The sequence below is a fragment of the Podarcis tiliguerta genome (assembly GCF_965153285.1).
Source record: "Podarcis tiliguerta genome assembly, chromosome: 8".
Lineage (NCBI taxonomy): Eukaryota > Metazoa > Chordata > Lepidosauria > Squamata > Lacertidae > Podarcis > Podarcis tiliguerta.
The window spans coordinates 35,122,727-35,137,837 of NC_139541.1; the positions used below are offsets into that span (position 1 = coordinate 35,122,727).

Below are 15,111 nucleotides of genomic sequence, written 5' to 3' on the forward strand. Positions count from 1 at the left end.
AACCAGGGCACCCACAAACACTAAAGTATTTGCAGGAAGCTCTTCACAGAGAACAATGAAGAAGGGAGACACACTCTTCCTGGCATCTCAGATTTCACTGGGTAGCTACTGCTGCTCCTTTTGTGAAAGAGACACTAGATGTCTGCAGGACAGCAATTCATTCATTGCTGGGGAGCCAATGAGGTTACTACTTCCTGCCGTAGGCATTCCAGAGGCAGGGATTCATTGTTCAGTATCAGGTACCTTTGAGAAGATATGGGATAACCCCAGAGAATAGCAACATGAAGCAGCTTGAATTGGGCCTGGAAATGAACAGCAAATAGACAAAGCTGTGACTAAGGTCCACCACTTTGTCACTGACAGCCACCCAGTTCTAAAAGGCAGAGGTTCATCTTGAATTACCTAAATAACACATCTATTAAGTACATGACCCTTAACAGATGCAATTCCCTAGCATCACTTAGCATGAGTGCACATGGAAAGATCTTAATACAACATGGTGTACTGAATTTTGTTGTTGTTAATTAAGAAGATAAAAAGAGCCTGCTGGTTCAGGCTAATGACTCATCTAGTTCAGCATCCTCTTCTCACACTGGCCACCTGGATGCCTCTGAGAAACTGACCAGCAGATCCCAAGCACAAGAGAACTCTCCCCACCTGTGATTTCCAGCAACTGGTGTACAGAAGCATTACTACCTTGGACCATAAGCATAATGGCTGCTAGCCACTGATATCTTTATCCATGAACTTGTCCAATCCTCTTTTAAATCCACCCAAGATGGTGGTCATCACTGCCTCCTGTGGGGTGTGTGTGTGTTCCATTGCTTAACCATGCAATATATGAAGAAGTGCTTTATTTAACCAGACCTCCATCTGTCAACATTTAGCCTTGTTGGATGTCCAATTGTTCTATTATTATGAAAGAGGCATAAAAACATCTCTCTATCCAATGAAACTGCATGTGGATGAACAAACTTGGTTTGTTACTGTAATCTCCTTTTCAATGTTAAATGCGAAGGTTGAAACAAAGCACTCACTGTGGCTTCTTTTAATCTTCTAAAGTCAATGTTGAGGTATGCTTTGATTCCATCATACGCACCAGGCAGCGTCAGTCCATGGATTAACAGTACGGATAAAACAACGTAAGGCAATGTGGCTGTTATCCATACAACCTATTAAGTTAAGACAAGCAACAAAAAATATTGATCTGTCTCTTGAATGGCAAAGACAGCAGTAACAACAACAACAACAACAATTTATTACTTATACACCACCCATCTGGCTGGACCTCCCCAGCCACTCTGGGTGGCTCCCAACAGAATACTAAAAGCACAATAAAACTTCCCTAAACAGGGCTGCCTTCAGATGTTTTCTAAAAGTCAGATAGTTGTTTATTTCCTTGACATCTGATGGGAGGGTGTTCCAAGGGATGGATGCCACTACCGAGAAGGCCCTCTGCCTGGTTCCCTGTAACCTCACTTCTCGCAGGGAGGGAACCGCCAGAAGGCCTTTGGGAGCTGGACCTCAGTGTCCTGGCTGAATGATGGGGGTAGAGATGCTCCTCTCTCTTTGACTGCTTTTTTCGTTGTTAAAAAAGAAATGCAGCCAACCATTTGAACAGCATCTTTCCATTTCAGTATAGTGGGGTAGGAGAGCTGGGGGGGGGGATTCACATCTGGCAACCAATGTGCCCCTTTGGTTTCAGATAATACATGGGTAGACAAGTCTTAAAAGCCAGGGGCACAAATTTTCATGGCCTTCTAGTAGCTATGGTGGCTCACGTAGCAGTATTTAGCACCAACTCTGGGAGTGTATGCCTGCCAACCTAGCAGTTCGAAAGCACTCCTGGGTGCAAGTAGATAAATAGGGACCGCTTACCAGCGGGAAGGTAAATGGCGTTTCCGTGTGCAGCTCTGGCTTGCCAGAGCAGCGATGTCACGCTGGCCACGTGACCTGGAAGTGTCTGCGGACAGCGCTGGCCCCCAGCCTCTTGAGTGAGATGGGCGCACAACCCTAGAGTCTGTCAAGACTGGCCTGTACGGGCAGGGGGGGTACCTTTACCTGGGAGTGTATATTTGATTCTGGCCAAACTAAACCTGCTAGAACAAAATACACATCAGGACAAGGTTGTCTTGTTCCCCATTCCTTTCTCCCTTCTGCTTTTCATGTATAAAGAGAGATTGAACTAAGCAGAGTTTGCCATTAAGTCTAAATGCAGGAAATTGTGGCTTGATCTAACCGTGGTTACATAAAACAAACCTCAATCAAACCATGTTCAGTCTCTGGCACCTAATCAAGGGAGGCTATGGAAGTCTGAACAGGTATCTGGATATAGCCTGGGTAATTTGGAGTGGATGGTAGGGACAAAGAAGCTGAAACTTAATTGAGACTATACAAAAGTGTAGTGAGTGGGGTAAGGTCAGTCTTAGATGGGTTGAGGTTGTCAGGAGCTAGAGTCAAATGTAGGTCAGCAATCAACCCCAAGTCAGTGAAGTTAACTCTTTATTCCAGAAACCATAACAGCAACTCTTTCCAGTAGGTTTTGTTCCAACAAGGCAAACGCAGGGACTGATTGATGGTCCCCGCCTTCCCTAAGGCTCCTCCTCTCCAAGGTATTTCCCAAGCTGTTGAAAACTGTGCTCCACTCTCTTCATTTTTCTCTGTGTTCTAGGAGACCCGGGGAAGGGAAGCTGGCCACAGCAGGAGGGGGAGACTCCCTACTTCTTCAGCAGTCTGCCTCTCTGTCATCTGGCCCCACTCTCCTCCAGCCTCCGCTTCTGCCTCACAGTCTGAGCTGCCCTCTGCCATAACCTCTTCCTGTTCACCAACCCTATTACCTTTTTGGCTTCTGACCTTGGGGGTTCCCCACCACAACTCTGCATCCAGCCAGTTCATGACAGGCTCACAGTTTAGGGGGTACTCCACTGCTTGGCATAGCATCAGAGAAGGTGAAGGGAAGGTGGAAGCTGCATGAACCACTGTGTGCCTATATGTCTGGAACACAAAGCATGGCTTGAAAGTAGACAGTGTTCTGTGCAAACCATGGTTTGATGTTACATCTGAACCACAAAAACCCTAATAGAAAAGCCCTTTTTAAAGAAAAAATGTATGTATTAGGAAAATATTTGCCAACCTTTCCTGAAGTCTTCACACCTTTCCACAGGCTGAAGAAAACAGTGATCACCACAACCACAAGACACAGTGTGAGCTGCCATTGGGGCAAGCCGATATCATGAATCCCCCGGCTTAGGTGAAGCTGTAGAACTCTCCGCCTAAGCAAAAAGAGACAGAAGAGGGATTGAGTTAGATCCTTTTGTATGGAAAAACAATCACTAACTGGCTCCACACTTATTTGAAGTGGTGTGACTTGGTTTCAGCAAAGCATGTCCTCCCTAAAAGAGGGCACATGTTGCAGTGAGACCTGGACACTGTGGGTGGGTTAATTGGACAGCCACAACACCCGACTGGTAGGTCCCTCGTTGATGGGTTTAATCTGGCCAATGGGGTGCAGACTAAACAGATCGAGGGACCTATATGTACCTATGCACATGACCCAGAGCTTCCTCTTTCATCTCGTGCATTGGAACACCTACCCACCTCTCCCTATATTTAGGGTATTTTGAACACACAAACAGTGAACTGTTTGTCAAGATCAGGTCTCATCAAGGGGTCTGAAAAACATAGAAGTAAAAACAAAAAGAAAGTAATACACAGCTCAGTTTGATGTCAGGACTAGTCATCTAGGTGTCCTAGATTGGAGGGGGAGCCCTCCTGCACCCCCCCCCCTCAGACATATTTTGTCATTCCTCTTAAGCAACGATGTAGGCCATGTAAAGCCATGTAATCAATTTCTGGCAGTTTACTCAGGGATTGTTGCAAAGGACGCTGGACTAGGTGGATCTCTTTTTGCCCCATCAAGGCATTTCTTGTGTTCTTAAGCAAAAATGCATACTCAAGTGGGTCACTTTACACAGGTTTTGCCTTAGCTGTGAAAATACCCCGGACACCCAGCATCCTTTTCTCATAGTGGAGAGAACTTTTTAAAAAATGAAAGCTAAGAGTTCACCCCCCCCCCCGTGGTGTTGCAAATGCTCCCATGAATTTGTTGCCCTGGGCAAAGTGCATCATTTGTCTCCCCATAAATACATCTCATTTCCCCTCCCAGAGCTACAATACTCAGAGTGATTTAAACAGTCAATCCCTCTTGCCAGGGGACTCTGGAAATGGTAGCTTGGTGAGGCAAATAGAGGGCTAGGATCCTAGGAAGTGTAGTTTGTAGTGCTCTGGGGGAAAATTGGGGTCTCATGACAACTCTCAGCAGCCTTAGCAAATTACATTTCCCAGGACTCTTGGGAGGGGGGCATGGCTGTTTAATGGAGTATGATACAGCTTTATATACATGGTATAGATGGAGCCTTAGAGCCCTCTAACAAAAATAAAAATAAAATATGGTCATTAGGGATGCAAACTAAACCCAAGACCCTTAGATTGCCCTCTATTGTGGATTCAATTTTTCCTTTGTGAGCTGTATTGAAAGTCCACTCCTTATGTCGTTGTTAAAAGGACATGAAGCCTAAACAGGAAACAGAATTTAAAAGAATGTGAAATGCCTTGATGAGATGTGCCCACTTTGTTTTTCAATCTTGGTCTTTAAGATAGAGCCAGAAAAAACAAACACCCTACTCTTAAACACATGACGTAGAAACCATATCTCTATAGATATTGTTCAGAGATTTTCTCCTCTCCTGGGGGAAAACTCAGCAAAATAATTTCCCAGTTTTACCACCCACAAATTTGCATGTGGAAAATAATAGGTTCAAACCCTCTCTTGCAGCTGTTTCAAGCTTAAGATATTGCCGAAGGGAACTGCTTTCAGAGTAATGAAGCTGGGCAAAGGAAGCTGAGAAGCATGCTGGGACAGAGAGGCAATGGGGACACATTTTTCAAAAATAGATCCCAGAAGTTATCTCAAAATTGTCTCTATAGAACAGTGATTAGGGACATAGCTCAGTGGTAGAACAGCTGATCGGCAGGCGGAAGGTGCATCTCCAGGTAGAGATGGGAGAGACACCTGGAGAAACCCTGGAGAGCCGCTGCCAATGGACCGACCAGGTATAATGATGCCTCCTATGTTTTCATGGACCAATTGCATGTGAGTTTTGGTATGCACAGCTGTATATATGAAGGCTCCCACTTCGAAGTCGTTTCTGTCAGCACATGGATTCAGGGGCACAGCCTAACAGCTGTGAATCAGACTATAAAAGTGTCTCTCCAAACTTCTGATTTTAAAAAATATTTTTATTAAATTTCATCCATATAACCCAAATAACAAAACAGAACTTCATGAGACAAACACATAAAAACCAAACCAAGGTTAATGTGGGATGTTACATCCGTAAGAAGAAAATTATAAAGCTGTTCTTGGTTGTTTTTATCTACAACACAGCCTTCCCCATTTCCCCCATGCCCTAGATCATGCTTTCATTCCATTTCATATCTTTAGGCACAAGCAAAAACATTCCACTTCTCCAAGGCCTTCAGCTAATTAAACAAACTATGGCCTTTTAAACTGTGTGAAGGGGTTATTGTGTGTTACTATAGTATGTATTCTTGTGTTGTTATATTGTAAACCTCCCTGTGATCCTCAGATGAAGGGTGGTATATAAATTTAATTAACAACAACAACAACAACAACAACAACAACAACTAATGGCAAAACCATTATGAACATTCATTAGACCTCTGACCCTCCAGATGTTGTCAGACACCAACTCCCATCAGCCCCAGCCAGCATGGCCAACAGTCAGGGAAGATGGAAGTTGTAGTCCAGTAACATCTGAAAGGTGCTAGATTAGAGACGGTGGGAGAAAATAGCTGCTTTTATTTTTATTATTTGTTTTTAGTATTATGTGGCATTTGATTATGCCTGTTGAAGCTTATCAAAATAATGAGGGGAAATGCTTAAAGGTTTAAAGGTAATAAATGATCCCATGGTTCTAAAACTGGTCAATGTATTTGTTTGTCTTCTAAAAAGAAAACACATTAATACTACAATGCGAAACAGATTGTTAAACAAATAAACTTTGCTGAGAGGGAAATTGCTCCATCCCTGTGTTGTGAGGCCAACTTGAGTAAGGAGCACCACTTTCCGGACTTCTCTCTTGCATTATCTTTTTGATACAACTATAGAGGAAATAATAGAAAACACTACACGTCTATTTCCACTTCCACTGCCATAATTACTACCTAGATCAAATAACAGAGACCTATGGGTGTGTGTGTGTGTTGCAATAGACAGCCACTTAGTATTTTACATTGTGCCTTGGCTAATAACAATAATGAATTCTGTGCCATTTAATAGCACAGACCGAAAGAGGCTCAAAGATAATGAAACTGAAGCATCCACTAGGTCCCACAGATGTGTCAGCAGCAATCCACAAACAGTGGTATCAATGGCTACAAGAGGATCTGAATCGTCAATTGCTCCATCCTGAATACAGCATTCAGACTCAGGAAACTTATTTCCATTGTTGAGTGGATTCAGGGGAACAAAGGGACACGGGAAGCTGACTCATACTCAGTCAAACTATTGGTTCTTCTAGCTCAGTACTGACTGGCAGCAGCTCTCAAAGATTGCAGATAGGGTTCTCTTCCAGCCCTTCCAGGAGTTATCAGGGGTTTAACTTGGCCCCTGGTTACTTTTTTCTCCCCTGAAAAGTAGATCGAGGAGATGGAGGAGGATGGAAGAAGGGCACTCTTTCCCACTTCCACTTTCATCTCTATGTGTTTTTCAAGGTTCAGGTTAATTCTGTTAGATAGAACTTTTATCAAGATCTCTTGAAAGCAAAGTTTGTGTGCAGGTGCAATCATGCTTCTTGTCCCCAGGAAAAGTGGCTGATCTGGGGCAGAGGAAAAATAAGTGGCTAGAGGCAGTGGTGTCCACAATACTCACTCAAAAATACGCATGTGCCCCCATGCCAAAAAATGATTGGTGGGGCATGACTTAGGCTCCCTTCAGATTAGTGGAGAGGTTGGCAACAAGTCTTTGATGCAATAAGAGTGCATTCAGTGGTAGAGTAATGCTGGATGTGGGTGGCGCTGTGGGTTAAACCACAGAGCCTAGGGCTTGCCAATCGGAAGGTCGGCAGTTTGAATCCCCGCAACAGGGTGAGCTCCCATTGCTCGGTCCCAGCTCCTGCCAACCTAGCAGTTTGAAAGCACATCAAAGTGCAAGTAGATAAATAGATACCGCTCTGGCGGGAAGGTAAACATTGTTTCTGTGCACTGCTCTGGTTCCACCAGAAGCGGCTTAGTCATGCAGGCCACATGACCTGGAAGAACTGTCTGCGGAAAAACGCCAGCTCCCTCGGCCAGTAAAGCAAGATGAGCGCTGCAACCCCAGAGTCGTTAGTGACTGGACTTAACTGTCAGGGGTTCTTTACCTTTTTTAAAAATGCTGGATTGCCCACATATCAATCAGCTTTATTAGTCTTCCTGTGATGTTTCCCGAATGTTACAACGTTATTGTTGCCCTGAGCTACAAAAGTGGGGAAAATGCACAAACCCAGGACAACGGTAGTATAAAATGTTGCAGGGTTTGAGCAGGAGGCTACAGGGCATGCACCAATTGTAAATGAAGCAGCTTGGCCACCCCAAATTTTAGCAGGTTCAAATGGTAGTGAAAGTGAGATTATGTATAAAAAAGTGAGATTGTGTATAACTATTGTGATGACCAGTGCTCCCCCAGGGTACTCAAAGGTACACAGTACCGGCACCTTTTTTGGGGGGGGGGGGGTTTGTCATTAAAAAGCGAGACGGTTACTGTAACAACTTCATGGTGAGTACTGGCACCTATTTCTCTAGAAAAAAAGCACTGGTGACAACCATCACGAGCACAAATCATCATGAATGCATATTTAAAGGGATGCCAGAAGAGGCCCTTGAATACATCCCAGATCAACTGCAAACTGTTTTCCAAAAGTGAAAGCCATAAGGAGCCCCAGACTTACTCATAAAATTCAGCTGCAGGAGTTATCTTGTACTTGGAATAAGTGGTTCCAGCGGCAAATGTTGAGGCATTGATGAGTTTGGGGTCTATGCAGTTGGGGCTGTTCCAGGGGTTGCCACACTTCGTCCAGGGAAGCTCCTCCAGTGTGAAGGATGCAAACAGATAATACAGAGACCAAGCTATGATAACGTTGTAGTAGAAACCCACGTATAGAGCTATGAGTATCACAGCATAGCCTACACCTGAAGACAAAGGAAAACCAGATTACACATGAAGCTGTAAGTCACATCAGGTTCATCTTCCTAGTGAGGGCTAGAAGAGGGTGGTATTGCTCACCACCCCAACCAACTATTTGCCAAATATTATTAACAATAATAATTTCACACCAAGGTGTTTGCTTGGTGCTGGGAAGCAAGATCAGCTTTCATTCAGGGTGGGGTACATTGGCTGGTCAATCAAGGCACAGCCTTTGTGTTTCCCTGCTTTGTTGTATTTCTGACCATATGGATGCCAAATTTAATTAAAACACTGAGTTGGAAGGGATCTTGAAAGTAATCAAGTCCAGCCCTCTGCTCAAAGCAGGATCTGCAATGCAGGGTGCAACTGCAGCATCCCTGAGAGATGACTTGTTCAGTCTCTGCTTTTTACTTGAAAGGTAGGGGAGAAATCACCATAATTAAAACAAGCAACCCAAATACTTACGCTAATTACAAAAAAATAGCTAACATATTGTGAGAACAATTAAATTAACCTTTTAAGGAAAGTGCAGTGAATTATTGTAAACTGTAAATGCAAAGAATTCATGGCATAGTTCATCGCTTGGGTTTTTATAGCAGGGTCATGTTTTGCATATTATTATTATTATTATTATTATTATTATTATTATTATTCCTGCCTTTCCTCCAAAAGGTGCCCAGCTACTGAAAAATACAAAAATTCCAATAGTAGAAAGTAATAGCAACTTTTGAAAGGCTCTTGCAAAGGTAATCTGTGACCTGTATGTTGGAATATTTGACAACATTTAACAGTAGTGAAACAAACTGGCGTAAACTGATGATCTGACCGGTTAATTGATTGGCTTGTCAATCCTAGCAAAAATGTGTACAAAAGTAGTGTAAACCCAAACTGAAAATCCAGAATAGCACCCGTGGGGTATATTATTCTAGCATGTCATTAGAGTAAATTTGAGAAGCAAATCTGGACACAGCCTGCTATTTACAACAGCTGGGTGACACCCAAGTGGTTGAAGGCAGCCTTCTTATCCCAACATTTGAATGAATACTTCCACAGTGATTGCAGGGTACGCTCCTGGTGCCAAACACGGCGGGCTCACATCATTACCACCAAGTCCCAGATTTTACAGCACTGCCATTTATAGCTAATATTAGCCTGTTGTGTTTAATGTCTGTTTGCTTTCTGGTCCAAAGGGTCTTTCCAGGTGCAGCAAACTAAAATTAGCCAACTTCTCTTTCTCTCCCCCCCCCCCAATTAGGAGTGTTTTTAACTAATTAGGAATAAACCGTTGGCTTATCATTGCCACTAAAGATTCAAATTCATGAAAAACCATGAAAATGAGAGCTCTGGAGCAGGTTGCAGCCCATGACACCCAAAGCTAGAGCTTTGAACCGAGCTCTCTCCAAGGCTTTCCCACTATCAGCATTTCATCAACGGCTAAATTTTTACTCTGGGTCCAAATGTAAAGGTAACGGTACCCCTGACCATTAGGTCCAGTCGTGACCGACTCTGGGGTTAATCTCGCTTAATTGGCCGAGGGAGCCAGCCGAGGGAGGCCAGCATGACTAAGCCGCTTCTGGCGAACCAGAGTAGCGCACGGAAATGCCATTTACCTTCCCGCTGGAGCGATACCTATTTATCTACTTGCACTTTGATGTGCTTTCGAACTGCTAGGTTGGCAGGAGCAGGGACTGAGCAACGGGAGCTCACAGGGATTCGAACCGCCAAACTTCTGATCGGCAAGTCCTAGGCTCTGTGGTTTAACCCACAGCGCCACCCGCATCCCTGGGTCCAAATGTACTAGAGTTTAAATGGCAACACGAAGAGATCCACCATGGCTGTTCCTATTGTTCAGGTGAGGCAGACAACACCAGATTGCTAACTTGGGGGTGTTGTGAAAAAAAACAGAAAACTGAGAGTGAGTCAGTGAGACAAAATTCTCATGGGGGAAGTTCTAGCTTGAAAATGAGGCAGGTGGGAAAAGATGGCAGAAAGAGGAGTGACCCTGATTCCTTACCCTTTCAGGTAGATAAACAACTACCTGACATTTAGAAGACATCTGAAGGCAGCCCTGTTCAGGGAAGTTTTTAATGTGTGACATTTTAATGTATTTTTAATCTTTGTTGGAAGCCACCCAGAGTGGCTGGGGAAACCCAGCCAGATGGGCAGGGTACAAATAATAAATTACTACTACTACTAGTAGTAGTAGTAGTAGTAGTACTACTACTAGTAGTAGTAGTACTACTACTACTACAATCAGAGGCAGTTTTAGGGCAGCCTGGCCAGTTCCCCTGCGCTGGGTACTGAGTGGATAGAAGCACTTGCCTGGTTATGGAAAAGAAGCTTGAGGTCTCTGGCAGGGGCCTAGAGTCCTCTCACCTCCTTCACCAAGCTTAGTTACCACTTTCCCAGCTTTGGGAAGGAGGAGGGAAGCCTCTAGGATCCTGCCAGAGCCTCGCACCTCCTTCCCAAAGCCTGTCATTGCATGAGGGCTGCAGGGATAGTGCACCAAATTTTGGCCTAGTTCAGGGTGAGGTTGCACCAGACTCCACCCCTGTTGTGGTTTTCACTTTTGCTAGCAGTTTTGCAACGGTGGCAGCAAAAGAACAAAGGAGCCTCCTGGATGAGACCAATGTGCCGTCTAATCCAGCATCCTTATAATAATTCACTGCAGTTTTATTAAAGACTCGTTTGTTTTGGGGATTCATGCAGACCTGTTGATGAGCAAGGCATCTTTTTGTTGTTAATAAGGTGAATGCTTTTGGGCAGGGATAGTTCATCAGAATTTGCCCAGATATTTTTAGACTTGTCAAATAGCTAACACTTTCCCTGGAGGAACCTTTTTAAAAATCTCCTATATATCATCATGCATAATGGTGTCTATCTTCCTGCTATATCTGCTTTCACCAACTCTGTGCCCTCCAGATGTTTGGGAATACAACTGTTGTCAGCCTCAGCCAGTGCACCATTGCTGGCTGGGGCTGATGGAAGTTGTAGTGCAAAAACATCTGGAAGGCACCAAGTTACTGAAGGCTGCCCTAAAGTCTTTTTTTTTCTTTTTTTTTTCTGATGAGCAATAAAGGCATTAGTGACAAGTGACTCTCAAAATACAGATGTTAGCTATTCTGGCCTTGCCAAAAACTTTCAATGCAAGCCTCGGAGATGTGTTCAATATCAAGAAACTCCAGAAGATATTGCAAATGTATTAAGCAGAAAGCCTGGGATTTACCTTTAAAAAGTGGGCAGATTTTCCATACGGTGGCAGCCCCTTCTCTGTTATACTGGCCCAACGCTAGTTCCATGTAGAATAAGGGCATCCCAGCAATGACGAGGAAGAGTATGTAAGGTATGAGGAAGGCACCTAGAAACAGAAGCACCAAGACAGAGATCAACCAAGCTCCAATTCTGCAATTCTAATTATGCAACCCGTTTTAACCCTGTCAGGCAATGCTTCCTGGGCTGAATCTAGACATATATAAAAAAGCACTGTGAAAATGCTCTTTTAAAACAAAGGTTTAAAATATATGCTGAATTTGCCATTAGCTCACCATCCCCATCTAGTGACTCATTTGTATAATAATGCACTTAAAACACACTTAAAATGTTGTTTGCAGCTGTATAGCTGAGTCCCTGGATTCCCTCCCTGCATCCCACACCATTTTCCACTGCAGACACAGAACCTCGCATTGTCTCTCTCCCCCCCCCCCAACTTTTCAACTGCCCATTTGCTAAGCTTTGTGTGGCTGGACAGTGTTCAATGCACTGAGCAACATTCCAGATGTGTGATATAATATAATGTTTTAATAGGTGTGTGTGTGTGTGTGTGTGTGTGTGTGTGTGTGTGTATAGAGCAATAGCTACAACACTTGGCTGAGTAAATCCATCTCCGCGATACAGTCTCTCTGGGAAAGCAAATGCATTCTCTCATCAGGACACGGCTAATTTAAATATCAAAGTGTAACAAGCGTTAATGGGGGATGTTCAAGATCAAATAAAATAAGAATCAGGCAGATTGCATGCATCCATTTGGGGAGTTGATAGACACTGCGGTACAAAACAAAGAAACCCAACAACAACAACCCCCACCCCAAGGCCCCTCTGAGATACTGGTAACCAGAGGATTGGTATTTCAAAAGAGCATCTTCCAAAAATCTTTTCTGTCACACTATAAGCTCAGAACAATACCATGCCTGGCAACCCTGAAATCACTGTTTTTAACTGATATTATAATGCTTAATATATTATTATTATTATTATTATTATTATTATTATTATTATTAATTAGGTTTGGTGGCCTGGTAACCTTCTGGAGCAAGGGCGGGGCATAGCTGTTTTATATTGCTTTTATGTAGTGTTTTAATGCTGTAAACCCATCCTGGGACTTTAGGGTGAAGGAAGGTAATCAATAAATTAATGATAGGCTGAATAAATAAATCAGTGTAAAGAATACACCCACTTAAGAGATTTTTAACATATTAAAGCTGTCAAGCAATGCTTTTAAACAAATAAATTAAAATATGCAAGACGTGATCTGATGTGAACAAAGATCAGTCATTTTGGATTCCACCAAATTTCGCATATAAATCCCTTTAAGACGGGATTGCTACTTTAAAGTGTTCAACACTTCAGCTGTAGCAACTGCTGGAGAGAGGCAGTGTCAAGCGTTGGATTTGCAAAGGCATTTCTCTCTCTTTCTTTCTTTCTTTCTTTCTTTCTTTCTTTCTTTCTTGAAGTCAGATCTTCAAAATGTTTTAATGCTTTCTTTTTTTAGCTCACTCCTCCTTGATTGTCAGAGTGAAAAAACCCAAATAAGCAAACAAGCTTCCAGACAACCATTCTGAAGGGAACACATTCTAGAGAGGAAAGAGAAAATAGCTTCTTAGAAAAGGGTCAAGAGGGGCAGAGAGGAGAAGGATCACTGAGAGCCACTGCACACTAAGGTGAAGAAAAGTGCTTTAAAACATCTGAAATAAGCTACATGTGTCTTTCAAGAGGATTAATGCAGAAGCCAATAGGAGGTAGATGATTGAAAATTCTGCCCAGAGCAGGATCAAACAAAAAACACAAACGTCTCAAGATTACACTTAAGGCTCTTATCACTGTGCCACAATCAACCGTGTTTTAATTCACAAGTGGTGTTTCTGCAGCCAAGCAACTGAAGCAGAAAGTGCCTCTACCTTCCAAGGTTGTAGCAGGAGAAGGGTTGTCACACAGCTCAATGGTAGAGAATCTGCTTTTCGTGCAGAAGCTCTCAAGATCGATCACAGGCATCTCCAGGTTGGACTGGGGGGGGGGGGGGACTCGGCCTCAAACCCTGGACAGCCCCTGCTCTAGTTAGCGTTGACAGTATAGAAGCAGAAGGATCAATAGTGTGGCTCAGTACAGGATGACTTCCTATGTTCCCTGTGGCCAAGGTAAGGTTACCAGATGTCCCCGTTTCCTGGGGACAGTCCCCGGATTTACAAATCAGTCCCCATACAAAATCCATTGAAGTTGAAAAGTGTCCCCAAACTCACTGAAAAAATATCTGGTAACCTTAGGCTAAGGGCAGTACTTTTTTTGAGCGGGAGCGCACCGGAGCGCAGTCCCGGCACCTTTTCTTCCCCCCCCCATCCCAAAGAAGTGTGCTATATATACATATGTAAAAAAAATCTATCTTTGCTTGTTCCTTCAGCAGCCACTGGGTCAGCCTTTCCAAGAGATTTGAAGCGGCGCTGCCACTGCTGTCTGAGTTTTCCACCTGCCGCCACCTCATTCTGCTTTACTGCCACCTCCCTCCCTCCTTATTCATTATGGTTTGGTTTTCTACCCAAGAGGTACTTGTGAGATTTTTCTGCTCTAGGTTAAATCATCCCCTTGTCCTCCTCTCCACCCCCCCCACTTCCCCTGCTTTCTCTGTCTCCCCCTCACTCCCAACTCCCCTTCTCTCCCCCCCCCCCCGGAGGCTGGTTGGGTCTGACTTGGCGGCCCCTGCCCACTCCCTCTGCCTGCTTCTCCTCCCATCAAGAAGCCTGCTGCCACCACCACGATCAGATATTGATCACTGTGACCACAGCAGCAGCCTGCCATGGAAGGGGCTAAGAGCAGGGGGCTAAGAGCGAGGCGGGAGCAAGGCAGGGGAGAGGGGGCAGTTCTAGAGCCTTTTTTTCTATAAAAAAAGCACTGGCACTTCACCAAGCAATATGTGAAGAAGTACTACCTTAGTCCATTGTCAGTCTGCGAATTCCCCAATCGGTTTCTAACTAGAGAAAAATAAAAACTTCCATGTCATGCGCAATTTCATAAACCTCTATCACGCCCCACCCTTTCCCCCTCAATTATAAATGCCCCAAATGCTGCTGCCCTTTCTCAGAGGACCATTTTCCCACTCCTGTCAATGACAAAGTGAGGGCTTGCATCATAACACAGATAAAGAGCCTGTGGCCCTCCAGAGTCATGTTGATGTTGCTTCAGCAAGCACCAGCCTTAGACTAAGCCTTACGCAGAGGCAGCAGGTCTTAGAGGACTCTGAGCAAGAAAAGCATTTGCATGGAATGCAGGCCCGAGAATACGTTGGCAAGATGAGCCCATGGTACCAGTGCCCCTCTGGAACAAGGACGCCACGTTGCTGCCCCTCAAATCCATCTCCTAGTGGTACAGCAATAAAACTGCTAGTGCATTTGCAGCGTCTGGAATGGTTTCAAACTGGACGGGAGCCATTGCAGAAGCCTCGGTTCAAGTTTCCCTGACACTGTCTAAGTAAGTGATGGCTGAAACAGGATGCATCCCTTAAACTGAAGAGTCACAACATACATATTTTTGTAAAGCCATTCCCCCTAATAGAATGCATTTTTGTATGTTCACTTACATATGCATTTGTATGCAGACTT

The 15,111-nt window shown here is 44.0% G+C and overlaps 1 protein-coding gene across 1 annotated transcript in view; it reads right to left on the reverse strand.

The window, feature by feature from the left end:
• The window catches only part of SLC6A2 (solute carrier family 6 member 2), a 60,207-nt gene that overhangs the window by 31,441 nt on the left and 13,655 nt on the right, over nucleotides 1–15,111 (reverse strand). Inside the window, exons 3-6 of the mRNA XM_083451884.1 lie at nucleotides 11,472–11,603; nucleotides 8,010–8,250; nucleotides 3,134–3,272; nucleotides 1,038–1,172 (exon numbers count right to left, since the gene is read on the reverse strand). Coding sequence (XP_083308010.1) covers nucleotides 1,038–1,172; nucleotides 3,134–3,272; nucleotides 8,010–8,250; nucleotides 11,472–11,603 — 647 coding nt within the window. The remainder of the gene's footprint in view (nucleotides 1–1,037; nucleotides 1,173–3,133; nucleotides 3,273–8,009; nucleotides 8,251–11,471; nucleotides 11,604–15,111) is intronic.